The 27,970-nt window shown below is 37.4% G+C and overlaps 1 protein-coding gene across 1 annotated transcript; it reads right to left on the bottom strand.

The window, feature by feature from the left end:
• Positions 1-53: 53 nt before the first annotated feature.
• Positions 54-27,726, bottom strand: gfra1b (gdnf family receptor alpha 1b). The gene is made up of 9 exons (XM_084434027.1): positions 27,273-27,726; positions 26,616-26,924; positions 26,298-26,381; positions 11,039-11,390; positions 10,694-10,803; positions 9,229-9,363; positions 5,102-5,301; positions 3,346-3,390; positions 54-1,340 (listed from the first exon to the last, which is right to left on the bottom strand). Exons 1-9 carry the CDS (start codon positions 27,331-27,333, stop codon positions 1,200-1,202), a joined length of 1,437 nt encoding a protein of 478 aa, XP_084290153.1. The 5' UTR covers positions 27,334-27,726; the 3' UTR covers positions 54-1,199.
• Positions 27,727-27,970: the final 244 nt, after the last annotated feature.

The raw sequence follows: 27,970 nt of genomic DNA, 5'->3' as shown, positions 1-27,970 counted from the left end.
ATTTTCTCATGCATCTAACTTAAAAAGAAAAAATGAAAAATAGACAGAAGTTAAAGGCCATCTTTAGTTTGTTTAATGTAAGTTTGTCTTTGCTCTTGCATGTCTTACAGCCCTGATCTATATACTGTACGTTTATATATATATATATTCTTTTTACAGCTAACCAGTACAACAACAATGCAGAAATGATACTTGGAAAGCACTTCTTTTAGATGAGCGAAAGAAACCGTTCTCACTGAATGTACATACAGCACATTTGACATATACTGGACTGTGGTATCAACCCTCGTAGTTACTTCTGAATTTCATCACTAAAACTTAAGTTATATTTCACACAACAGAGGTGATACAATACCTAGATTAGAAATAAACTTTGAGAAGCATAATGTGGTAATTGTAAACAAAGATGGTATTTACAAGTAAATATCCCGGATAATGGCAAATCCCCCAAAAATCCCAAAATAAGTAAATTGGTGCCAAGCTCTCATCCTTGCAGTGTGTTTAACTGGAGAGGAAGATATCTAAAATAGACCCAGAAAATGAAAAAAAAAAAACTGCCTGTGTTTTGACGTGATAAAGTGTCGTTTCTATCCTGATGTTCGTTTCCCATACCGTATCATCTAAGCTGGAGCACTGCCACTTTGAGGGAGAATGGGGTTTGTATAAGTCCTAATAAGGGACAGGAGCAGCAGGTTTTGCTGATAAGCCTTCAAAAATACTGTGCATTGCTTGACACTGTTCGAGCATTAGTTGGAGTCTGCAGGCTTTCCCGTGGCATCCGCTCAGAGAAAATACATGATCATCTGCAGCACCCTAGTCCGCAGAAGCTTCATCAATCTTTAATTGTCAGAAGTGGTTCTGGCATCTCCGTGCGTCTTTGTATTATCAACCAGATCTTGCTGCGATGGTAGAAAAAATTGCAGAGTTTGGGCGACACCTGTTTGCAGAAAGTTTTCGCAACAGAAGCAATCCTACATGACCTTCCACTGATGCGCAAATACAGTATGTCCGTGTTTGTCCGTTATCTCCGATAAGTGATGAAGAAAAGCAGGTGGATCAAGAATAGTTTCATCACAGCGAAACACCACACCGCGCACAGAAGAACCACTTGCGGAAAAAAACCCTCAAAATACAACATTTTTGTATGGTACAGAGGCGGCGGCGGCAGCAGCAGTCCATCAGGTCTGATCGGCGAGCGGCTATAATGTCTGTGAGGCTGTGAGATGCCCAAGAATTGAGACCAGAGACAGCAAGAGAACAGTCCAGTCCATCAGGCAGACAGCACTAGTTGAGCTCGGAGAGATCGCATTAAACCTACTGGGGTCATTCAGCTGCGGATCCTGTGGAGAAAGTCATGTTTTCATATTGTTAGCCATTCTGTTCTTGTTGAAGCATTTTGCAGGTTTTTTCATAATGTGTTTAGCATGGAAGCCCATTTCCACTTCAGAGTGAAAAATAAAGTTATAATTATGAGAAAAGGTCGCAAATCTCTTTATTTCTTAAAGCTGCAGTCCGTAGTTTTTCCTCTTTGTCGCCATCTCTGTTCGAAATCTGCAATTGCAGTTATTCGCGGAATTATCAACTTTACGTGGGTTGTGCCTCGGCACGGCACAGCGCGGATGAATCCAATGTTTTGAGGAGAAAATGTGCGGCTGTTAGACGCCGCGCCGGCGTGGAAACTGTCATTCGGAATCACAGATTAGATTTTTTGGAAGCATGACCAACATAAGAATTTTCACCGGAAAATGTCATCTGAAGAAGTAACATCCACTTTTGTTCTGACCAACTAAGGAGAAAAAAGCATTGCAGTAAATCGCGCTGATTAAATCTAACGATCGCTTATCATATCATGTCAAACCGTGCAAATTATACTTTGTTCTCAAATTGTTAATGTTAACGACATTAGTATTGCATGACTACATTTAATGCCTTTCCGATATTTATCCTTGTTTTCGCATGGGCCCGGTTGCAGTCTCTTTTTTTTCTGTAGTGACTCTGAAGTCCGAACGAATTTTACAACGGGTGAATCTCCAGTTGTCACTGGTGATTGTCGTTTGAATCTTTCTGGATCCACCATCAAATTGATAAGTTTAATTATATCAAGTGCTGTGAGAAAAGGCTATAAATCTCCACTTCCAACATCCTCACACTCATAGCCTACTAGCCAAGACTCCTCCTTTATGTGTACAGATGTGACATAATGACGCGAAGACATGCTCGAATTTCCCAATAATTAAAAACATTATTCCAAGCTTACCGTTTTGAATCGAGCTAAGGCAAGCAGATAGTTTTGAACACTGGCTGGTTATGTATTTGCTCAAAAATGTATTTTGGATCATTTTTAACCCCAAAAAGTTACGGACTGCAGCTTTAAAATCACAACTTTATATCTCAGAAATTCAGACTTTATTTGTGATTATTGCGATTATCTTACAACTGCAGGTCACAGGTGTACAGTAAGATAGTCGCAATTACGAATAATAGTCACAATAACAAGATACTGGCCCTGTCCCAAATGGCACACTTCATATGCACTTTCAATCTTGTGCACTTACAATGGCTGCCGCGAGACCGTAGGGTGTCCCATTTGTCATTTTAGGCCTCAGAAGGCTTTGCGGCCGATATGCGCACTTTTGCTGAGCCCGCACTGATCCGGACTCCGCAGCAGACTTCTTCCCGACAGTCAAAACGGCATTACGTCACGAAAGTGCGGACTTGTAGGAAGACCACGAGTGCTTAGGGTGCCATTTGGGACAGGGCCATAAAATCAACAAAATTGTCTCATAATTGCAACTTCATATCAAGTCAAGTCCTTAAGTAACCTTTATTTAAATAGAGCTGAACAACAGCTCTAAAGAAAATAGTGTCATTGTTCAGCTGAAGTTAGTTCAGTATTGATTCCGTTCTGTTGTACAGATCATTATTTATTAAATTAGTTCATTTGATCAATGCAGTCAAATCAAATATTGTTGAGCATCTTGTAATTGTGACTGTATTTCTCATAATGTGGGACGTTACATATCTTACAATGTAACAGTTATTTCTTATTTTCAACTCTACCTCATAATTAGCTGTTTTATTCTGAGGTGGAAACTGGCTTTCATATCTTGCCATACCTCGATATGGAATTGAATCATAAGGTCTGTTCACACAAAGCATGTCTTGCATTCTAAAACAGCTTTATATGTATTATAAACAATGCTCATGGACGCAAAAAAACCAACTCTATAATGGCAAAGGTCAACAACGTCCACATGATTACATAAGACAAAAAATGCCCAGAATGCATGCGAAAAGGCCCCAACTTATTGGAAAATCCTATTTGAGTAGAAATGTAGTTCTTACCACGCAAAGAACATCCATAGTGGCATTACTTTTCAGTTTCTGAGCCTATAAAGAAAGAGAGAAAGAGGCCAGCTGAAATACAGGCTGAAAGTCAATTACTTGCAAGAAGCTCTTCAAGGTTGTGTGTTATAAACCATTTCCCAGACTGAAGCATTTCCATCCAGTAACCCTTTAAACCGAGTCCATCGCGATCTAAGTCAAGCACAGCTTCAATAAAGCACTGTAATTCACCAAGGCAAATAGAGGTCATACGGTATTGGCCTCTGAGTGAGAGGTAATGTTATGATAATGAGCCCTACAGCCCACACACAAACACCACTCGTATACAGCGCTGTAGCCAAAGAGCACTCTCTAAGGTCCTGCGTCTTTCCAATCAATGTGCTGTGTGTGTGTGTTTCATTGTGTGCAGGAGGGCAGTGTATCTGCATTAATATGTGACACACCAATATATTTTAATACCCAGTTACATGAGACTGCTCTGCTATCCAGTTTCCCACATGCACACACACACACTCAGGTTGGTTTGTTGGAACGATGAAGTGATTCTCCAGAGAATCTGGAATATAATAAAGGTGCCGCACAATGGAGAGAGAATGGAGCTAATTCTTGCGAAAAGCATTGTGGGATAGAATGATTAATAGCCTTCCTGGAAATCTATCTGACAAAAGAAACTTTGTCTACTAATAAATCATGATATTGTTATTACTCCAATATGATGAATTGTTGTGCTATATCTGCAGGAGTGCATCTGGTACTCTGTGTTTGGACTCTATATGAAAATCTAAATTAAATATAAGTTAAGCTTTATCAACAGCATATGTAGCATGAAAGAAAATAAGTGTTTTGGTCTAATAATATTATTAAATAATACAATTATAATTATTATTTTTAATGGTACATTTTGTGTTTTTTTTTTCTGTCTGGATTTTTTTCTCCTTATTTTAGTGTTGATTATTATCTTTCTTTGTCTTTTTTTTTTTTTTTTTTAGCTAATGTAACAATATTCTATATTTTAAAATACAAAAAAAATCAAATATATTTAATGAAAATAAATGACTTTGTTTAATTCAGTCCTAAGAATAATAGTGCATTTAAAAGTGAAGGTTATACTTTGATTTAATCGTGCTGCTGTACAGTACACTTGCCCCATAGACTGTTTTAGAGACATGCCAGTCTTGAAGTTAGATGCACAGATGATATGTGAAGATATGTTTCCCTCAGAGAGACTGTAATAGGTGGGTATATCCTGCTTAAGGGTGTTCCTCATGTTAATGTGCCAGCCAATTAGCTCTGACATGACAGCTCTGGCAGTTTGATGTATCTCATTTCTACCCAGAGGCCCTATGTGTGTGTGTTATCACTGCAACAGCCCACACCCATCAATCATAAGTAAACCTTCATCACACTCCCGAGTCTCGAAAAATGAAAGTCATCGTATGCCAAGCAAAGCCTGAAAGCATCCAAACAAGCTGCCAGCTGTTTATAAAGTTGATGTAGGCTGTGCATCTTTAACCATCTGAGTGAGCCAGCAGCAACATGTCTGACTGACAGCTGTCATTCACCATCAGAGATAGTCAATATGGTGGTTTAAAAGGCGAGATTGGGTGTTCAGGAGACATTTTACACTGACATTTTCACTGCACTTTCCTAATCAACTTTATTTCTGATGACCTTCAGAAACTAGGATGTACATTTCAGTGAATTTCTGTCAGTTTGTCTTTTACTGTAAATATAGTGTGCTGATTGTTTTCAATACCTGCATGCTCCCACAGAGGCTGTATAGATAGTCCGCATTACTGTCCAGCTCATTGGTGTGTGATGGGTCATCCAGTGTGTTGGATGTCCTGTCCCGTCCTCTCTGAGGAGTGGAAGGGTCAGGTGGAGTGGACATGATGGGTGGCTGGGGTTGCCACACACCAACATCTGTGCCATTACCAAACGCCTGGATGGCATTGCCTGTATAATGCAGGAATGAAGAGAAAAACTTTGTTTTAGTATACAAGTATTGGCTTTTTTTTTTTTTCTTCAAATGGTGAGTTGGAAGTTGAATTGAATTAGCCACACCTCACAGGACTGGGGGTGATAATGATAGAAAGTGATAGGAAGAGGAAATTTAAAGGGATAGTTCACTTTAAAATGAAAATTCTGTCATCATTTACTCACCCTCAAGTTGTTTCAAACCTGTATGAATTTCTTTCTTCTGCTGAACACAAAGGAAGATATTTTGAAGAATGTCAGTAACCAAACAGTTAACTGGAACCATTGACTTCCATAGTATTTTTTTTTCCTACAATGGAGGTCAATGGTTCCAGTTAACTGTTTGGTTACTGACATTCTTCAAAATATCTTCCTTTGTGTTCAGCAGAAGAAAGAAATTCATACAGGTTTGAAACAACTTGAGGGTGAGTAAAGGATGACAGAATTTTCATTTTAAAGTGAACTATCCCTTTAACAGTTGCAAATTAAATTTTTGATGCAATGTTTTACAATGACTATAAATAATTGTATCATCAATTTTGACTAATTGTGCCTATTTATTCCCTGATATATATATAATTATGGATTTAGTTTTAAGGGTTTTAATTTTTTTTTTATATATATATATATATATATTCCCTTAAAACTAAATCCATAATTTTATTATAAAACAACACAGATCGGATTCGATTTTAAATTTTGCCACAACATTGAGATTTCTTTGCATTCTGATTTTTTTTTTATTACACAATGTGTGTGTGTGTGTGTGTGTGTATATACAGTGTATATATATATATAGTGTGTGTGTGTTTTATTTTTTTAATTTAGTCTAGTTTATCTAGTATACAAAACTTCAATGAAGATTAGAAATGTGAAATAAAATAAGTTTTAGTTGAAGTTCTTCATCTAATATTATTTATTTTATATCAGCTTTATTACATTTAATAGTTTATGTTAATAACAACACTGTTCAGTAACTGAATTTTAAAATAGAGTTGACACCAACATGCCTGAAATAAGCATTTTTCAACATTTTTGAAATAAGAGCTTCTTTCTTAATTTCTTAACACTGTAGCAGATGAATTCTGATAAAGAGGCACTTGGCCTCAGTGTGGAAGTGCAGTAAGACCTCCACTTACTCAGAAGTTGCTGGGACCTTTCCACTGATAAAATGAGGGAGGCCATTATGACTCAACTGTCTTTTTTAAATGACTTTATTCTCAAGAGCACTTTTGACTTCAGAGTCTGTTATTTACCTCACGCCACAGCAGGCTAAAGGGCAAGTGGGAGATTATTGATGAGTGCTCAGGTAAAGAAAAAGCTGCTTGTGTATTAAGTACCATCTATTAACAGAGAAGAGCTGGCCTTATTATTGAGCGAGTGTTGAGATTCTCTTAAGGCCAGGCTTGCAAGCTGACTCTGTGTCTTAAGGGTTAAAGATTCATAAAGCCTCATTCTACATTCTCCATTACTGCTCCTTAAAGGAATAGTTCACCCAAAAATGAAAATTCTGTTATCATTTACTCACCCTCAAGTTGTTCCAAACCTGTATGAGTTTCTTTCTTCTGCTGAACACAAAAGAAGATATTTTAGAGAATGTCAGTAACCAAACATTTGATGGGCCCCATTGACTTCCATAAAAAAATACTATGGAAGTCAGTGGGGCCCATTATCTGTTTGGTTATCGACATTCTTTAAAATATGTGTTCAGCAGAAGAAAGAAATTCATACAGGTTTGGAACTATCCCTTTAAGATTGCATTGCTCTCATAAGAATGAATGTGTATTCAAAGCATAACTGTAGATATTATATAGATTTAAAGACTTAAAGGACAGATTTTTTAGATGTTGTCATATTGTATAATATGACCCTGGGGAGATCTTGGGTCAGAGGAGCCAAGGCATAACATCAGTTATACATTATGTTTTAGCAGACTTTCATCTGTCTGAGCGAAAGAGAGCGTTTATCCTTCAGGAGAGAATTTGAGGTCATTTTGATTGTATGAGGATCTTTATATTGCATATCATATTGCATCATACACGATTATATTCTTTCTCTCACTCTCTTTCACACATCTGTAGTAACTATGAGTTGCTCTTACTGATTCATTATTAGAAGTCCGTCATATGAGTGGCCAGATTCAGAGGCTAACGAGGCAAGTAAATGACCGTTGGTTTAATTATGACTGATTTATTAGAAAATATTTTCTTGTAATCTAATATGATTGAGATGCTTAAAGTTGCTTACTTTTTTGCATTGACTTATTTTTAAAGGAATACTTCACCCAAAAAGGAAAATTCATTCATCCTTTAGTCACGTTGATCCAAATATGACTTATTTTTCTTCTGTGGAACACACACACAAAAATATCGAACCCCAACATTGGACCCAATTAACAAAAATGTGACTTTTTTTCAAAATATTTATTTTATGTTCCACAGAAGAAAAGCAGAAATTCAGGTTTTGAATGACATGAGTGTGAATAAATGACAAAATAATTTAGATTTTTGGGTGAACTATCACTTTAAGAATCGGAACCGTTCCCATGCGCGCTGATGGTGTCTAAAAAGCATTGGTATTGGTACCTGCACTAACTACTTTTAACACTGACTAAACTGATTAAAGGGGTCATGAACTGGCTTTTTAAAATGTTCAACTTATGACGTTCGCTTAGTTTTTACATTCAAAAACATCAAAATGAATAAGTAATAGGCTATTTTTCTCCCCTGGTTTTGAGCCTAGCTCCTGAAACGCTCGGTTTTTATGGGCGTGCCGCATTGAAGACTTGGAAGTAATCCACTGCTCCACTAATAATCCACTAGTAATCCACTATCCACTGCTATGATTGGATAACAGTTTTGCATATTATAATGAGTTTCATGTAATGCGTGAATCGGTGGGCGGGGCTAAACCGGCAGTGTTGAAGTAGGCGTTGATCTTCTTCTGCGGAGGCGGTGTTTGATACCCTTTAGATCCCCACTTTGAAAAACCGCCGTCCGCTGTGCCTGGTGTCAATAAAAGCTTTTATTGGACTAACAAGGACGTTTTCAGTTCTGAAACTCACAGGATATTCTTAGATGACTTCTAATATGTCAAAAGCTCAAGGAAAATTGTATTTGTCAGATCATCACCCCTTTAATATAAAAAATAAGTGATGTGTCCAATATGTCTGGCAGTGTAAATGCTTCCTAAAAAACCTGGCACTATCTATAATATCAGTACTGGGCCTACTGTCATATACAAATAATGGCATGTGTTCATTACAAACTAGAAAGAGCTAAGAAAACATTTTGCTGATATATACTATCTCATGCTGTTTGAACTCACTAACGTCGTATTGGACAGACAGTCTTTTCTCTTTCCGTCCATCTCTCTCTGTATACGTAAGCACAAAAGCACACACAGATGAGGACGTGTCAGATATGAGGTGTGGATGTGTGTCGGTACTGCTATATCATCCGGGCTGTCATCCTAAAGGCCATTGTTTCATGTAGACAAATCCTCCTTCTCATCTGCTCTCTGTCTAGCTCCCTGTATTCATTTCATCTATCTAAATGGATGTTTTTGAATAACTCCCTGACAAAATAATGCATGCTGTCCGTACTCTTCCAGGCCCATGGACACCTGAGTAATGCTTTATTGCCTTTTTATGTCAATCTCCCCTCTCAGCCGCCCCATTTAAGAGGGATTTCTCCGTCTCTCGGCCGTCAGACTGCCCTGAACCGCACAGCAACACAAATCGCAGAGATCAGATTTACTGGTGCAGACTGTGAATGATCATGAAGACGCAACGGAGCAGAATTCAACTTTAGAGTCAGTGTTGATGGGCAAATTCTGTCAGTCAGAGCATAACGCCATGTGACCAATGATATAGAGCAGCAGCAGCTGTGAATGAAGTCTACTCACGGAGACAACGGTTGTTGGTGAAAAGCTCGGTAAACTTGTCACACTCTGCTTTTCCGTTTCCGCTGTTGCTACAGTCACACCAAGGAGACACGCTGATGCCAGGGGCACGGAGGTAGTTAGGGGTCATCACCGTACCTGTTACATATTTCAAGGGTCAAAATGCAAAGGTCATTTGTGTTGAAACCAAAGACAATATGTCACAGATCAGTAGATCGTGTACTTTCAAAAGCGAAATATACAGTCGCCCCACACATTTGGACACTTAGATATGGAAGCTTGTTTCCGCCACTGAATAATAAATAAATAATAATAATTGCGACTTTCTATCACACAATTCTGACTTTTTTTCTCACAATTGCGATATATCAAGTCAGAATTGTGACTTTTTTATAAAGTCGCAATTGTGTGTTATAAAGTCAGAATTGTGAGATATAAACAATTCTGAGGTAAAAAAAAAAAAAAAGTCCCCTTAGAATTGGACTTTATATCTCACAATTCTGAGAAAAGATGTCAGAATTGCGAGATATAAACTCGCAGTTATGTGTTATAAAGTCAGAATTGCGTGATATAAAGTCGCAGTTGCAAGAAAAAAAGTCTGAATTCTGACTTTATAACACGCAATTGCGACTTTATTTCACACAATTCTGACTTTATATCTCGCAATTCTGACTTTATAACACGCAATTGCGACTTTATTTCACGCATTTCTGACTTTATATCTCGCAAAATGCCCCAGGCAAAAAGGTCCCATGTAAACTCGCAATTGTGAGATAAAAAGTCGCAATTATCTTTTAAAATGTTTTATTTTGTGGCGGAAACAAGCTTCCATACTTAGAAGTATATGAAAGTCATTTCATTGGATAGAAAATATTAAACCAAGTCGCATCTTCAACAATTAAGCATCTATTTATCAAAGAAAAACATTAAGCAGCACAACTATTGACAACATTGATTATAATAAGAAATGTTTCTTAAACACCAAATCAGCATATTACAATGATTTCTGAAGGATCATGTGACACTGAAGACTAGAGTTATGATGCTGAAAATTCAGCTTTGCATCACAGGAATAGATTACATTTTAAATATATTCAAATAGAAAATGTAATATTTCACAATATACTGTTTTTACTTTATTTTTGAAAAAATAAATGCAGCGTTGGGGAGCATAAGCGATTTCTATAAAAAAAAAGAAAAAAAAGAAAAAATCCAAACTTTTGAACAGTATTCTATAGCTTTGTTTTATCATTTAAAACCTACCAAACTTTTTGTGAAATGTTTTGCTTTAACTGTGCTTGACCTATATTTCATTAAAATAAATAAAACTTGAAAAGAAAATACTATGGTAATCAAAATAAATGATATACTCTAGTGTTACCATAAGACACCATCACTGCACCATAATACTGTAATGCCACAATACATTTTTGTAAGGGGTAAGACACAGTAAATGTTCTTAACTTACCAATGAGACCTGAATATGCCAGCAGACAGTCTGCATAGTTTTCCTTCAGACATCCCGAAATGGAGCGCGCCTCAGGTTGACAGTTGCTGAGAAAGTCAGCTAAACGAGATCTAAAAAAAAAATATATATATATATATATGCAGTAATGAACAAGAGTCCACAGAATATGTCTCCTCATTAAACAAACTCAGCACACAAGTGACAGTCCGGCAGTCTTATGACTATCGTCCTCTCTTCTCAGACACCATCTACCCCTTCTCTGGATTAATAATACACTCGCTGAAAAGTATAGTGAACATTCAAGCACTTTCCTCCTTGACGTGAACAAGCTGTCTTTCGTCCTACCTGCAGATGTAGTTGGTCTTGCAGGAGGCTTGCAAGGAGAGACAGTTGGGTTTTTCCTTGTCCTCGTATGAGCAGGCTGGCACGATGGTCTGACGCCTGCGCTCGGAGCAAGCCGAGTGATCCCCGGAGGGGCAGGAGCAGTAAAGCATGCCGTAACTGTGCTTCGGTGGGACCTTGTCGAAGAACTGCCGCAGGGCCTTGTGGCACTTGCGCTTGTTACACACCTCAGTAATCGAGACTCGACTGGTGCAGGGGCTGATGTAGAAGGAGCGATACTTCTTGCATGTGTCATTCAGGTTGCAGGCCTTGGCGGCGTTCAGGCAGTTGTTGTCTTTCGTAAAGGCCGCCTCACCTATGCGGGAAGAGGTTTAGAGGGAGAGTTACGAACACTACTGGCTGATTTTACTGATGCGAGCGCTGTAAATGTCAAAGAACACTTGCTGAGAGTGGGGCAACTGTCGACCTTTTAGGACTCTCTGTGAACGTCCCCTGGCTGAGGCCGTGCCGTACGGCATTCACAGGACTAGAGGTCATGTGTCAGACAGTATGTGGTGTGTGTGAGAGTAACGTTAACTATGCTACTGATTAACATTCAGGAAGATGACAGTTTGTTCAAAGTGTATTTAAAGATGAAGAGCGTAAAAAGAGTCCCAGCTTGATATATAGAGACAACTGTAAGTAAGCCATTTGTTGGTTGATTACACCGAAAAGAGTAAACACTATGTCTCTGTGGCATTTTCAAAGCATTACTTCTGTTTGTTTGAGCTTCCACACACAGCAACAGTGGCTCAACCAATGGCTTGAGTTTGGGGCGGGGCTATCTGTTTGACCAGCCAATGGCAGAGTGTTTTTGACCTTTTTGAAAAACAGTAATTATTCTTGTTGGTCATGCTAGTAGCACAAAAATCAAACCTAATAGGCCAATACACTACCGCTCAAAAGTTTGGATTTTTAAAATGTTTTTGAAAGAAGTCTCTTATCATCACCAAGGCTGCATTTATTTGATCAAAATACAGCAAACAGTAATGTTGTGAAGTATTATTACAATCTAAAATAACTGTTTTCTATTTAATTTAATTTTTTTTTAAGTAATTTATTCTTGTGATGTGCAAAGCCATCTTAAGTGTCACATGATCCTTCAGAAATCATTCTATTATGCGAATTTGCTGCTCAAGAAACAGTTTTTTTATTATTATTTTCAATGTTTAAAACAGTTGTGCTGCTTAATAATTATTAATAATAATAATTTACAGGATTATTTGATTCATGGAAAGTTCAAAAGAACAAAATTTATTCCTTTATTTTTATTTCCTTAAAAAAAAAAAAAAAAAACCTTTTGAACGGTAGGGTAGTGTGTACGTTACTAAATAGTCTAGATAAGAGTTCATCAAAACATCACCAATTTGGTCTAGCGTGTCTGAAAATAAAATCACATGAAGGTTCTATTTTCTCACTCAATTTCTTCAACAGATCCCACACAAAATGCCGAAAGCATACCGATTTCTAGTTCTTTTCATTGTACCTCCTACCAAGCATCTAAACATGGGTTGAAATAGGTTTTATTTGTGTTACGTTTGAATCTTTTGCCTGAAGAACTTCTCTCAGCTGCTTGCACTGTCACACTTTTCCTTTTGTCTCCCTCTTCTCGATCTACACAGCGTTTGAGACTCTTGAACAAACAACCTCAGGTAAATCCTTCACTCTCACTCGCATGGATAAGTTCACAACCCTGAAAACTCTGTTTGCCTTTCCTCTCGCTTTTCTAAGCTGTCTGTTTGCTTTAACAGACTTTCATTCCTATAAGAACACATGCCATCAGACTCTTCAGCCACATAAAGAAAGCACGTTAACACTGTATATTGTGTTTATCGTTATTAAATAAAGCTTTGATGATACAGGATGATATTAGACTACACTGACTGAGTTTATTTTGCAATAATGATGAGCTGAATGTGCATTATGCTACTAATTATATTGCGGAATAAATAAATGGACATATTTAAATTGATAAGAAAGAGACTGCATAGTGCTACAAGGAAATTGGTTCCCAGAGAAAACGGTCAGTTATAATGTTTAGCAAACTGTATATTTAATATATATTCATATAATATCAAATATTTAAGAATTACTTGACTGCAGATTGACTAATCAGAATCAAGTATCCAGTGAGCCGTGTATTAAGTGAGTTCATTCTTCTTTACTCTAATGATGACTCAGTGTTCTCTCCTCCTCTGCTTCCCGCTTCAGTAACTCAACTTTTTTTAGATGCGCTGCAGCTCTTGCATGTGCATGGAACGCTGCATTTTGCAATTATGTGTTTTGATGAGGAATTTGTGCTTATTGTGGACTTCCGTGACATGGTTAGATGTGATTAAATTTGAACGCAACCTATAAGGTTAATCACCTATTACAAAAACCATTACTTACGTTTGACAAGCACGTTGACATGAAGCTCAAGGTTTAATTGTTGATTAGAAGATGCAGTCATGTGGACAGGTTCTGCAACATGTCATAGTCTATAAAGTTAACCCATATCCTCTTGTGATACACTGATCATGAGCAGAATCTATGTACATAATGCAATAGCAATTTACTATGGTACATCATTAAAATAATGGCTTGGGATAGTTCACCCAAAAATGAAAATTAGCTCATGATTTACTCACCCTCAAGTCATCCTAGGTGTATATGACATTCTTCTTTCAGACGAATACAATTAGAGTTATATTTAAAAATGTCCTGGCTCTTCCAAGCTTTATAATGGCAGTGAATGACCGTTTCTGTTTTGAAGTTCATAAAAGTGCATCTATCCATCATAAAAGTGCATCTATCCATCATAAAAGTGCATCTATCCATCATAAAAGTGCATCTATCCATCATAAAAGTGCTCCACACTGCTCTGGGGGGTTAATAAGGCCTTCTGAAGCTAAGTGATGAGTTTGTGTAAGAAAAATATTCATATTTAACACGTTACAAAGTAAAATTCTAGCTTCAAGCCAAACGAACATACTTTCGTACTTTACTTTACTATACTTACTTTACTACTTGCGCCTAAAGAGCTTGGAAGAGGCAGGACATTGACAAAGTCATTTTTATATAACTCCAATTGTATTCGTCTGAAAGAAGAATGTCATATACACCGAGGATGACTTGAGAGTGTGCAAATCATGGGCTAATTTTCCATAAAAAAAATTATAATAATAATATCCATGATATACGTGTTTACTGGTGCAAGAACGGGACAACCTGTGACTCACATGTGATCAAGTCCCACCCTACTTTTTTTTCTAATTCGAGAAGCCGTTTCAGTTGGGTACAGATCATAATATGGAAAAAAGACTATCGCAACTTCTGTTTTATGACTATTTTAAAGTAAATACCACTTGGTTTGATATAAAAACAACCTTAAACCCCCATGCTATTGTCATGGACTCATGTCCATAGTAATGCCATGGTATTTTGTTAGTGCTGTGACTGTGTGTGTAATAATGACCTCAGCTTTCGTTCTTGGCCATGTACACCTCAGAGAACTCCAGTGTGTGTGTGTGTGTGTGTTGATGTGGCCTCGTGTTCTCCAGGCAGCAGAGCGCTCTGTTGTTTATTGCTTTTTGGGCGCAGGAATAATAAGTGGGCTCTTCTTTAAGTGGCCTGAGAGATTGGGAGTGCTGATGGCGGAGACCTGGAGCTTTTCTGCCGGATGCTTAATAATCTCCAACTCTTCCAATCCAATAAAAACACATGCCACTGCAGCAAATCAAATCATACGAGGACTCAGACTCCATAATTGATCTCCCACTCTCTCTTCCTCCGTGTCTCTTTCTGCCCATCTCCTCATTCTCGCTTTCATTTGCCTTTTTTTTTTATCTTTCTATTTATTCCCCAAACTTTACTTTTTTATTTTTCCTTCCATCCATTCTTCCTTGCTTCCTTTCTTCTTTCATTTTCTTTGTTTCCTTTCATTAATTCCTTCTTTCTTTCCTTTTTTCCTTCTTTCCTTCTTTCTTTCTTTCCTTCTTTTTTCTTTCCTTCAATTCTTTCCTTTCTTCGTTCCTTCGTTACTGGCTTTATTTATATATTACCTTCCTTTCTTGCCTCCTACCTTTCTTCATTCCTTCCTTCCTTCATGTTTTACTTTCTTTATTTTCTTTCTTTCTTTCTTTCTTTCTTTCTTTCTTTCTTTCTTTCTTTCTTTCTTTCTTTCTTTCTTTCTTTCTTGCCTCATTCATTCCTTCATGTTTTACTTTCTTTCTTCCTATCTTTTTTCTTTCTTCTTTCAATCCTTCCTTTTATGTCTTTCTTCCTTTTCTGTCTTCCTTTTATTTCTATCTTCCTCCTACCTTCCTTCCTTGCTTCCTACCTTTTTCCTTTCTTCTTCCTGCCTTTCTTCTTTTTGTTTCTTTGTTTCCGTTCGTTCATTCATTCATTCATTCATTCATTCATTCATTCATTCATTCATTCATTCACTGTTTCATTCATTCATTCATTCATTATTTCTTCCATCCTTCCTTCCTTCAATCCTTCCTTTATGGCTTTATTTATTTATTATCTTTCTTTTTCTGCCTTTCTTTCTTTCCTTTCTTCCATCCTCCACCATCCTTACTCCGTTCCTTCTTTAATTTTTTCTTCATTCCTTTTTTTTCCCCAAATCAGTTTTTTTTTTCCTTCCTTCAATTATTCCTTTATGGCTTTATTTATTTATTACCTTCCTTCATTGATTTCTGTCTTTCTTTTTGCCAAAATAACAAAAATACTAATTTATTAACAATTCTCATCTATTTATTTTACATGACATGTCAACAACTGTTAAACTTTTTTGAAATCTTAAAACGCCTGAAACCCTTCATTTGATATTTCAATGAAACATGAACTGAGAACCCCATTAAGTCTCCTGAGCTCTGAAAGAGCAATACAATTTCTCTTTGCGTAGTTCAAAGTATATGGTGATTCTTCTTAGAAATGGAGCTAATGAATCCATTGGACTGGAACCTTCTATCAATTAATGAAATTGCAGTTGCAGCACAAAGAGGGTTTGTTACGAGATGAGCCCTCGCTAACCATCTCCGGGCTCTTTAATAAAGAGAGAACTGCTAGTTAAACAACACTGTGAGCTCTGTGTAAAAGACTATCCGCTTAAACTGCTGTCCTGGGACATTTAATGGCCCTCTGAAGTGATGTCTGCCGATGACTGAACTCTGGAGCGCACTCTAAGGGAATTAGCGAGTCCAATTGATATTTGAAAATATCCAGTGGATGTGGAGTCTATTGATTTATTGATGAGTGTCATTTACCCAAAAGGAATTAATAAACACACTGATCCGTGTATGTTTACAGAGCTGATCCATCTGGAGCTGATGCAGCTCTGCTGGAAAAGACCGGCAGCTTGAGGCATCGATCAAATGACTGATGATGTACAGTAAAAAAGCAGGACAACTTTATAAGGAAATTTACATTAGCGGACTTCTCTCCAGAGTTCATGTCCTCAAATATCATCAAGATATCGGCTCTCTTCTCAAACACTCTTTCAGTTAACTCTCAATGAATGCGTAGTCCTTATCCAAACAAGTACGGTTTAGCAGGCTATGTTCCTTCCTCAAACCTGCCAATTTTTTTTACTAAGCATGTTGAAAATATTCTTTGTATAATCTTTGTATCATGACCGCCCTAATCTGATAGAGATTGTAAAATGCGGACCCCTAACAGGCTTAGGTAATGGACACTTTACTCAGTTCCCGACATAGATTAGTATGATCTCAAATAATTACCAGAGCCAGAGGGATTTGGGGGTCATTGATACTCCAGTGAGTGGAGCAGTGAAATTCCAGCGATGGCTTGGAGATTTACCCTATTATTGTAGCAGTGACAATGGAGGGAGTCACGTTACGGCTAGATGTTTGACTGTGTGTTTTGGGAGCTTGCTAAAGAGAGTAAATGATGACTAGGGGCTGTATGTATGTGTGTGTGTGGCTGTGCATGTCCAACAACCAAGCATTTTAACTGCATAATCTCATGAGTGTAATTAATGAGTTCAGTGTTGATGGCTTTCAATCCAGAAAAAAAATCAATGTCTAATAAGACATAAAACTGGTATTTGATGTTTTACCATCAACAACTGCCAAGTAATTTCCCTCTGGGGCTCTGCCTTCAATTTACATACATTAGCAGTAAAACATACAAGCCACTATATATTAATCTGTGAGAAATGGAGCCAAGACTGAGGCATTAATAAATTGAGAATGAAAAAGCGATGTACGCGGGGTGTAAAATGAACACTCACTGAGTGCCAAATGCAAGTCAAAAATTTTCTTTGGCAGCTAAATAATACAGAGATGCTGGATTTAATTTGAATAAAAAAAGAATGATTATCTGACCTTCACTGATGTGAGAGATTCAAGTCAAAGACATACAGCTGTCGCGACTCAAATGTCCTGTAACAATTTTTACTTTCATGAGATTATCTAGACAAAGTGTTTATTTATATGTGGAGTGAGCTAGCATTTAAATCTGTGTACTATACAATGACGTGCTGTTACAAATATGCAAGAGGAAAAAATGCTAAATAATACCACTCTCATAGGAACAAAAAAATATTTATAATGAAAACATAATAATTTTATTATTATTATTATTAGTAGTAGTAGTAGTAGTAGTAATAGTAGTAGTAATAAAAATGCATAATAAAAATGCAAACTAATATTTATTATTATAATTATTATTCAAATTTTTTGTCCATATGACAGTACTATTATTTAGCAATTTTTCTACTTTTTTTTCCCCTTATGCATATGATCTAGAATAGAATGATGTGAATTATACAATGGACATGGTTGTTATGACATGGTTGTTATAAATATGCAAGGTAAAAAAAAGTACCAGAGACACAAAATATGCTATAATAATAATAATTTAATAATAATGATAATAAAATAATAATTGGTTACACTTTATTTTAAGGTGTTATTGTTACAGTGTAATTATATATATAAGTACTGGAATATAGTACAGTATTTAAGTACTGAGTAATATTGTTCTGAGTAATATTAAGCAACTACATGTACTTACTATAGGGTTAGGGTAGGATTAGGATTTGGTTGAGGTTTGCATATAGTTAGTTGCATGTAATTATGCATAATTTACTGTTATTACTATGGTAAGTACATGTAACATATGTAACAAGGACACTGTAAAATAAAGTGTTACCTAATAATATTAAGGATTATGATGCAAAATACTTTCTATTATTTTATAATTACTATTAAATAGTATTGGTCCTTATGACAGTGGTATTGTAAGCTATTTCCCCCCTTATTTGTAACATGCCATTGTGTCATTTTAAGGCTTGTAAAAAATATTTTTCCCAATTCCTCTGACATCAAATTGGACAGCAAACCATCTTTGTCTTTATTGACTTTAAGCTAGCATTTGACTGTATCTACTGACCAGCCTTGTACCAAATTTGTTCCCAGGAAGATCATTAAACTCCTCCAAGCATCCTATAATGGTTCAACTAGCCAAATACGGATCCGCAACGAATTATCAAAGGAGTTTACAATCAAGTCTGGAGTTCGTCAAGGGGACATTGTCTCCCTGTTGTTATTCAACATCGTAATCAACGCCATCAAGGCTTTCCAGGGTATGTGTGGAGTCCAGTCCGATAAAGATCACTCTATAACAGATGTTTGCCGACGACAGCGCCAATTCTGAAGCTACGGATATACCGCACACTGTCGCTTGCATCGCTCATTCATATGGCTTGAAAATCAATGCAGACAAAACCAAAGTGATGGTAAAGGGGTCACAGGTCATTGTGTACCTAGAGAGCACTCAGTTAAAACAGGTCCAGGAATCTCAATAGTCCAGGAGAAGAAAGTGGCATTCGTTTAGGAGGTACAAAATTCAGTTTAAACCCGGCATTCATTCTTTTGTGCCACACCTCCTTCTCAACTCCCTTTGTCCACTGATCATTGTTAAATTACAGTATTTAACAGCAGCACAGTATCCCTAAAGCATGCTCCAAATCAGACTTGTTTGGGCATGCATGTCAATTTCTGAATGGCTAAGGAGACAGAGAAAAGGAGTTAAAGAAAGCTAGAGAGATGTGATAAATCCACTGATGAATGCAGGCACACTCTTTAAAGAGAGGGAGGGGGTGGTTGCGTTCTACTCCCATTCACATTCCCACAATATTGGAGTCAGGAAATGATAACTATAGGCTTCATACATCCCAAACACTGAAGCACACATCCACAGCGGGGGATCAGTCTTCAGGAACTGACAGCATAGAGCTGTCAACCCAGCCCCATTAGAATAAAGGATTTCCTCTTTCTCTAGCTAGGCTTCTCTACAAAATCCACTCCAAAGGATTTGTATTATATATGTTTGACAGCCTTTACACTCTCAGCCTCTATACTCTTCTGCTGTGGGTGTTCAAGTCTTTCTCTGTGTGCGTGTGTGGGTCATTGTATTGTCCTTAATCTCAGCCCTGACAGATGACGTGACTTTGGGTGACCTGGTCAGGCAAGCTCACGCAGTACTGCAGTAAAAGCACTTTATGATCGGTTGGAAAAAACACAACACAGACAGCGGTGTCACTTCCTGATACGGCATCAGATATAAACAGCGTTTGATGTGAAAATATATACAGTTATGCTGTATTAAGCAGCACTCTGCTTTTGACCTGTTTAATGAAGTGTAGTTAATAGTGCTAATCTTTTCTTGTGAAAAGGTCAATGACATACAGATACAGCTTTATGAATTATGACCATCACATTGATTCATAACATATCATGTCTCTTTCATACATGAATGCAATAGGAGAGTGCTATTCATTTAACCGCTTTCAATCGAAATCCACATTCTTTTTGTTGGGAGAAATGGATGATAGTTGCTTTGAGTAAATACACTGAGAGTTTCACTAAGGCTGAAAACGAATTGATTCATTACCTCAATCAAACTGCTACAGATCACAGAAGTGCTTTAACATGGATTTTGAATCATCCTCCTTGAATCTTTTGATTCTATTCACCAACTAGAGTCCTTCAGATTCATGTCATTTTGTGTAATTCGGTTAAGAGATTCGTTCAAGAATCATTCATGATAGAACCACTAGCCAAAGATTTGGCTAGACTGAATGCTTACTAAGAAAAAGGTTATTTATCTTATGGCAATTTATTAATAATAGACAAGTATCAATCATGATCATGTAAGTTTATATAATTGCACTGTTAAGATCTCAGTTTGCCTCATTTCCTTTAAGCTTGGAATCCGAATCGATTTAAAAAATGAACAAAATCAAACTTTTATTAAAGTATTTATTTTATGTAGCTGCAGAGTGTTTTAGGTCTTTCCTCTATATTTACCCTTTTTGTACACTCTTGACAGAGTTATTGATGCAGAATGATTTGTAATCAACCATCCAGACATTTGTAATTACCCAGCGCTTATGAGCTGTACACAACACAGCATGCACAAGCTTTAAATGTCATTTTTGCCTCCAGCAATCATCAAGCTGTTTACGTGTTTTCTGACGAGGCTGACATCTTTCTCATAGCGTGAGATGAGGATTTGAGGATTTTTTATTTTATTTTGTGTGTTTCTCAGTGTTTACATGCTCATCCCATAGCAGAGTTTCTGAACAAACATACAAAGCTCTCTCTCTCTTTCTCTGTTTGTCTCTCACTGTCTTTTCCTTCCTCAGGGTGTGCGGCAGCTGGTTGGGATTCATGAACCGTACGGTCCTGGCATCCATGTCAATGATGTGAAATGAGATTGGAAATCAAATTGCACTTCCAAACAATAACTGCTGACAGGGAAATTTTTTCATATTTAATAACCTCTTCCTCTCTTATAGGCTTTTTGCGATCCGTGCCAATAACAGTGAAGGTCTGAAATGATTTTCTTAAAACAGACTATGGCAATTCAAATGAACATTACGCATATGAATTTCATCCTACTGAATGTTTAAAACAATGGCAGGATTTTTTTTTGTCATTACAGAGACAGTAGAATTATGGATCAAAACTAAAAACTAAATTAGCCAGAGACAGACATTAAAGGCCTTTTTAAAAATAAATATGTAGTAACATTAAAAAGATTTTAATTTAGTATTCATCAGATTCCTTTATGATTACCCCTTTTCTTCTTTCAACAGACTGTCTGTTTCATATTTAATCAAACTTTTTTTTCTGGATGAGCAGCATGACTGAATACAACCAAATTTATGCATTTAATGAAAGGAAGCAGACCATCTTGCATGAGAAGGGGACATGGTCCTTCTGACCTCAATGCATATCAGTTCTCTTCAAGGACAGACCCACATGGGACTTGTACTACATTCTGGACCAGCCCGAGGGTGTGAATAATTCAGATGGCCAGGACATGTGAGAGAAATAGACGGCGCTGTATCTCCATCTCTCCTTCCTGTGAGACGGTGTGCTTGTAAGGGCGTCAGAAACAGGGATGTGCACTTCATTTCCATACAGAAGGTCTGTTTTACTTGAATGATGAAATATGACGTTTTCAGCACATGACCCAAACCAAAATCATACTAAATTCAGCTTTGCCATCACAGTAATACTACTGTAATTGCATTAATGTTGCACAATATTACCGTTTTTACAGTATTTTTGATCAAATAAATGCAGCCTTAGTGAGTATATTGATGTCAATCAAATGTCAAGGCATGTCAAAAATGATTTGATATCAAATGCTATATATCCAAAAACGGGCTCATTTTTGACACGACTTGACATTTGATTGTGAGTAGCCCTTTAGTCCATTCCATTATTGACAAGCCTGCGGACCAAAGCAGGAACATGAAAAAAAGGCACAGAACAAGATTCATCTGTCTAAACTGATTGCAAAACATTGTATCTGTTTTAGTCTTCACTATTTGAAGAGATAGTTGTAAAAGCGAAAATTCTGTCACTCCGATGTCATTCTAATCTTGTATGGATTTCTTTCTTCTGTGGAACACAAAAGAAGACAGTTTGGAGCTGAGCCATAACCACCATAGACACTGAGGGGGACAAGTTCCCCCCAATAATTAGAAATGGCCAAATTGCGAATTCCAGCTTGATGGTTCAGTTTTAGCAGCAAAAGAGTGCGTTGTAAGACGCAAGTGAACATTTAATATCTGACAAGAAAAACAGGTTTGGACATGGGTGAGTAAATAATGACAGAATTGACATTTTTGGCAAAACTATCCCTTTAATTTTCCGTACGGTTCATTTATTTATTAATCCAACGATGTCTGCCGTTCTCTGTCTTCATTGCTCCAGCTCCTCACTGATCAGGTGGCACAACTCTCGCTCTACAGTGACAGTATGATCACTCTTCTTCTCTCATGACCGCTTTCTTTATTGATTTATGGAAAGGACCCGTTTTAATTCAAGCTTTTCCAGGCGAATGTATTCCAGTGGTTATTGGGTATGAATGTCTCATGATTAATGGCACAATAAACAGGTTTCTTTTGCCACAGCACTGATAGACAAAGAAAGAGCCACATGGCCAGCCATGAAGTGGTTAGATAGATGTCTACTAAGTCTTCGCATACTGTCTTTACCTATGGCCATTTAAAGTTGTATTTTAAATGAAGTGAATTATTATATACTTTTATAATCCCTATACACATACAGGTTTGGAAGAACACAAGTAAATGATGATATCATTTTCATTTTTTGGTGAACTATCCCTATAGTTCACCAAAAAATTTAAATGATGTCATCATTTACTCATGTTCTTCCAAACCTGTATGTCTTTCTTTTTCTAACAGGAGAGAAGATATTTTGTTGTTTTGGACTCCATTGACTTTAATTGGACGCACAAAACCAGAATAAAGAAAGTCATACAGGTTTGGAACGATGTGAAGGTGAAACAGTGTGTTCATTTTTGGGTAAACATCCATTTCCAACTGTGGAGAGCCTAATAACATCACTAATTGGCCTGCCTACTGGCAACCATTGAACAAGTCAGTACAATTCTGCCAGACCCTTTTGGCTACTCTTTCACTAAACAAGGCATGTCTTTCCTCCTTCACATGGCTGATTTCCCCCCTTCTTTTTTCTTGTGATCCCACAGCTCAAGAGGATCTGTTACAAAAGCTTCAGGGTGTGGCATCACATAAAGAGGAAGAAAAGTGCCTGCACAGCATACTGCATACAGACGCATTCTGAACAAAGACTCAGTTCTGACAATACCTATTTAACTGAGTCATCTAAGAGGCATCCAGCCTCTCATAAACATGACGTAAAACCTGCATAATTATCCGATCCGTTTGACTGCTATTACCTCAATGATGCATCTTTATGGAGAATATAAGTTTGTTAAAGTTTAAAACGCTAAGATGGAGGGTGAACTGCCTTGCTCAGCAATTATTAGACGCTTAATGCGGCCATTCATATTGATCTCAGTTATGTTTCTGACAGGAAGTGTAACCTTAACACATTTACTGAAACACTGACGTTTTTGCATTAGAGCCCTGGCCAGCTACAATTAGATGACCAGGCATTTCTGTTAGTCAGGACTATGAAAAGAGTTTGAGAAAGCTGATACTCTGTTGACTACAGTATGTTTCGGTCTCTTTGCTAAGTATATTTTGTATATGACATGACTAGTTCAGTGCTGTGCACCAGACACATTCACATATGCCACAGAGTTTAAGTGAAGTCTTAAGTCTTTCACAGTCAAAGCCAAAACTCAGGTTTTTCAAGTTGTTTGTCACAAGTTGAACTGACACTGTGAAGAATTGCTGCCTTCAATTTTTAAGTACAATAAACTTGGATGTTTAAGTCATTTAAACATAAATTACATTATACTGACTGACTTAAAAGAATTAGTTCAATCTATATAAATAAGTTGAAAATTTAAAAGTTAAAAAGTTAGTAGAAAAAAGTAGTAGTAATCACCAAATGCTTGATGTTCCTCATTTGAAAGTCACTTTGAATAAAAACATCTTTTAAATTGCTAAATGTAAATATAATCACTTTCAGTCAAGTCTTAAGTTTGTTTTTTTATAAGTCTAAATCGAGTCTGAGGACAGTTTATGTGTAACTTAAGGCTGGTTCACACTGCCCCAACAAACACTAACATTTCAAATGGAGAAGATGATTTCACCAAGTACAACATGTTCCTGGATCAACATCTTTGTTGATCCTGGAACAACATTTCAATCAACCAAGTTTACAGTTTATGTCAACTTTAGGCTTACAACCAGGGTTAGATGCTTCTCAGTGTTATTCGCCTATCATTTCCCTCTGATTTAGGGGAAGGGACATGGTTAGGACTACATTTTCAGATAGGAATGTCATACAAAATATGTTGATCCAGGAACAGGTCTTACTTGGCAAAATCACAGTGACCCAAAAGGAACACACTTAAGTTTGCTGCTGTATTTACAGTATGTAAACATAACTGTCATGCTCACAGTGACTGACAACACAAACAGGTTAATACACTGATCGAACAAAACCCAACAACCATTGAAATTTGGTGCTTGTTGGCACTGTGTGAACGAGGCTCAGACACGAGTATCCATTTCTGCTTTGAAAAGCCATAAAACACCCACACAATGTGTTGGAAAGAGATGTCCCACTGAGAGTAAGAGATTAGAGTCAGTTATTATTGGGGTTCTCCGTGTGGGCTGATTCAGAGGTTCATGACCGTAAACATAAAAATATTTTGCTCACAAGACACACGTTGGACACCAAGTAACTTATTTCTCTCCACATTATTCTGTTACAATGGGTACCATTCTTGGTTGATGCAGTAGAGGATGCAGGGTTCTCTACAAATTCATTAGGCCTGTATAACCCAGACACTGCACCACCTCAAGAACAGGAATGTCTCTCCATCTGGGCCATGTAGAAATCTGGCACAGAAGCTCTGAATCTCTCAACCAAATCAGTTTTTATTGAAGCTGCACTGGCAGCAGCCATAAACATCCTGCTCACTCCTGTATAGACCAGCTGTGAATTATTACTAGGTGTTGCTGGACGTGCCATAACCACGTTTTTCATATTTTCCTGGTGCACTTTTTTTTTTTCTTCATGGAATTGCTTTAGATATGAGAAGAATAAGTAAAGAGACTCATTATGAGATTAATATTCATTTGCATTTAAATATAAATAATTCAAATGAATGTCTCTCTCTCTGGTGATGTACAACACCTGTAGTCTGCTGCCACAAATGCACAAGCAGTCAACACACATACATGGATCCACAACAAACCAAAAGCAAGCCTGTGATGTGCATTTCGCAATAATGCTCTAATAGTACCAGACTGATGATTAAAGAATCAACAACTGTTGAAACCAGTAAATTTAAGCTTAATTTTTATATTTAAGCATTGATTAGCGCTTCAGGAAAGAACAAGGCTGCAATTTCAGAAGCTGCGTTTCTCGTACGGCTTTATTGATTTGAAGTGGAATGAGAGGGAAATGAAAGGGGAGAGCGTCTCTCTACATTCCATGTACTTTCATGTGATGCCATGTAATTGAGTTATATATATATATATATATATATTGTTTTTTTAATGCATAGTATTCACTCTTAGTATGGTGGCATAATGTCAAAAACTATTGAAATCAATTGCTAGTCGAGTCTCAAAATGGGTGCGGAGTACTATTTGTGTCCCGCACGGAGGTGTTGTCTACGCAGTGTCACCAATGAGTTTCAATGATGGTTAGAATGCTGCCCATGTAGGCATTTGGCAGCTGGGCAGCTCACTAGGTTTTGGAACAGACCTACTGTCTGTCACCATGGAGATTTACTGCAAAACTTCTGCAGTCAAACAGCTCAGATTGAGAGATGCAGTCAGTTATCTTCAACACCAGCAGACCTCACAGTAGTTGAACTGGGGAGGAACAGCGCCATCTACAGCGCATCACTATACCTTCTCCATCCAGCATCACTTGTTCTGTTAGTCCTTTATAGGAATGCATTAGGCACTGACTCTTTTCCAAGGACATCACTGAAGCCTGTTCACTCAAATCTCTAAAATCCATAACAAAGCACACATTCATAAATGACAGACGCAGGCAGGTCATTCATAAGCCACCACGCATTTAAATTCATTCATTTGGTAGACACTTTTATCCATAGGACGTACACATAGGCCTATACCTTAGACATATGCATTAATTAAGCACATTATGCATATGTTTAGAATCAACAGACAAAACAAAAAGCTGGCAAATGATTTGTATAGGCTACGCAGTGTGAACTGACAGATAAGTGTGAGGTGGAGATATAACATCAGACTTACCTGATATGATGGGAGCCAGACGAAAAATATCAGACAGACAGCTGTTTACTGGCTCATATGGCGAGTCCTCCAGCAAATCAATGGCTGGAAGATAAACCATCAAAGTGAGCTAATGTAGTAGAAATAATAATTTAGCAAGTAAGAATTCAAACTGTTTACATGCACCATTCTTAGAACCAGAAGTTTTAACTTTATTCATGTTAAACGCATGGTTATAACAGCAGCATAACGCATTTCCAAGACTAAAAATAGGGGGTCTACAGAGCATGATCATTTTTCATTCTGTTCAACTGTGGTGTTACGCATGGATCTGCTCACCCTGTAAACTCTGGTATATACTCCAGAAGATGCGCAGACAGTTCTTCTCTTTCTTCATTCCTCTCCTACACTTGCAGTCGTACAGAGGACTCTGTTTCATAGACTCTATGGCGTTCCGACACTCGTCTTGCGCCTCGGGTTCAGCCAGCATGCTGAAGTTACTGGCTCTCCCGGCCACACACTGTCTCATGGTTCGGTACTTAGTGCTGCAGACGTACTTCGCCAAACACTGTTCATGCGCCCTAACGCAGTCCACTCGAACCGAACGAGACTGTGCGATCGCATCTGCCTTTGAGAAGAGCACTAGATCTGTGCAGGGAAAAGACAAAGTTACAGATGTGAATAAGACAGAATGATTAAACTGTTTGTACGATTTTCTAATGTTCATGATTATGGCAATAGCACTTACCTAGTTAGTGGACCCCATTTAAACAAATAGAGACAACTTAAATGTAAAAGACAAAACACTTTTTTATAAAACTAAACCTGTTCCTATCTGTTTCCTACGAGGTTTAGAGTTAATAATACTAATAGGTTATAATATTACTCATCATTATTAAACAAAAAATATGTATGCTTCTGAATTATAATATTATATTGTTGTAGTTGTTGCAGATTTAAGCGCAAACAAATATAAACACATGCATCGCAACTTACCAAGGACAGGCAACATTATCCAAAAAGTTACGAATATCATCGTCGCTTTATTTAGATCCATTCAGAGAGCAGGGAAACTGGTTAAATGCGAAATAGAAGAATTTCCACAGTAAATCCATTGCGCGCCAGTTGCGCACTGGTGCAAGTGGTGAGGAACAAGTGATCAGACATCATACACATCCGGACAGACTCCGACAAGCTCTCAGTGCTGCTCTGCTGGACACACCCCGCGACAAGAGAATAAAAACCAGTACTAAGAGTTACAATTCATATATATTTCGATAAAACTAATCTTGGCATTGCGCTATATTCAGCCGTTTGATGTTTTCTTTATCATACCTTCAGCAATCGATCAATTTCTTAAACGTTTTCTTATAAAAATGCACATACAATGAACATTCCAATATCAGTAAAAGTTCATGTCAGTCCACATTTAATGTCAAATATGAGTGCTGTTGCGCGCTCGTTGACCGACGATATATGCAGGTCGAAGTACGCGCACTCTGTGAGAAGACACTGCGCATGTGCTCAGATCTCTGGAGAAGGTCAGTCCTTTTGGCTCAGTTGGACAGTGAATTCGCTGATTAGGCACCATTAAGCACTTTACTTAATAATAATTATTCAAAGACTGTCCAAACAGAAATGGAATGCACTTTGCGATCCATATCTGACACCCTGCGTGAGAAATTTTCACTGTT

The sequence above is a fragment of the Rutilus rutilus genome, assembly GCF_951802725.1.
Source record: "Rutilus rutilus genome assembly, chromosome: 16".
NCBI classification, from domain to species: domain Eukaryota; kingdom Metazoa; phylum Chordata; class Actinopteri; order Cypriniformes; family Leuciscidae; genus Rutilus; species Rutilus rutilus.
This window is presented reverse-complemented; position numbering and strand designations above follow the sequence as displayed.

Bases quoted from the DNA above. Each gene is read 5' to 3' on its own strand.
- gfra1b (XM_084434027.1), bottom strand. From the start codon at position 27,333: ATGGATCTAAATAAAGCGACGATGATATTCGTAACTTTTTGGATAATG. The intron at 5,302-9,228 runs GTGAGTAGACTT...TGCATTATACAG, and splicing joins CACCAACAACCGTTGTCTCC to GCAATGCCATCCAGGCGTTT. The intron at 3,391-5,101 runs GTATTGAAAACA...CTTTCTTTATAG, and splicing joins GCCTCTGTGGGAGCATGCAG to GCTCAGAAACTGAAAAGTAA.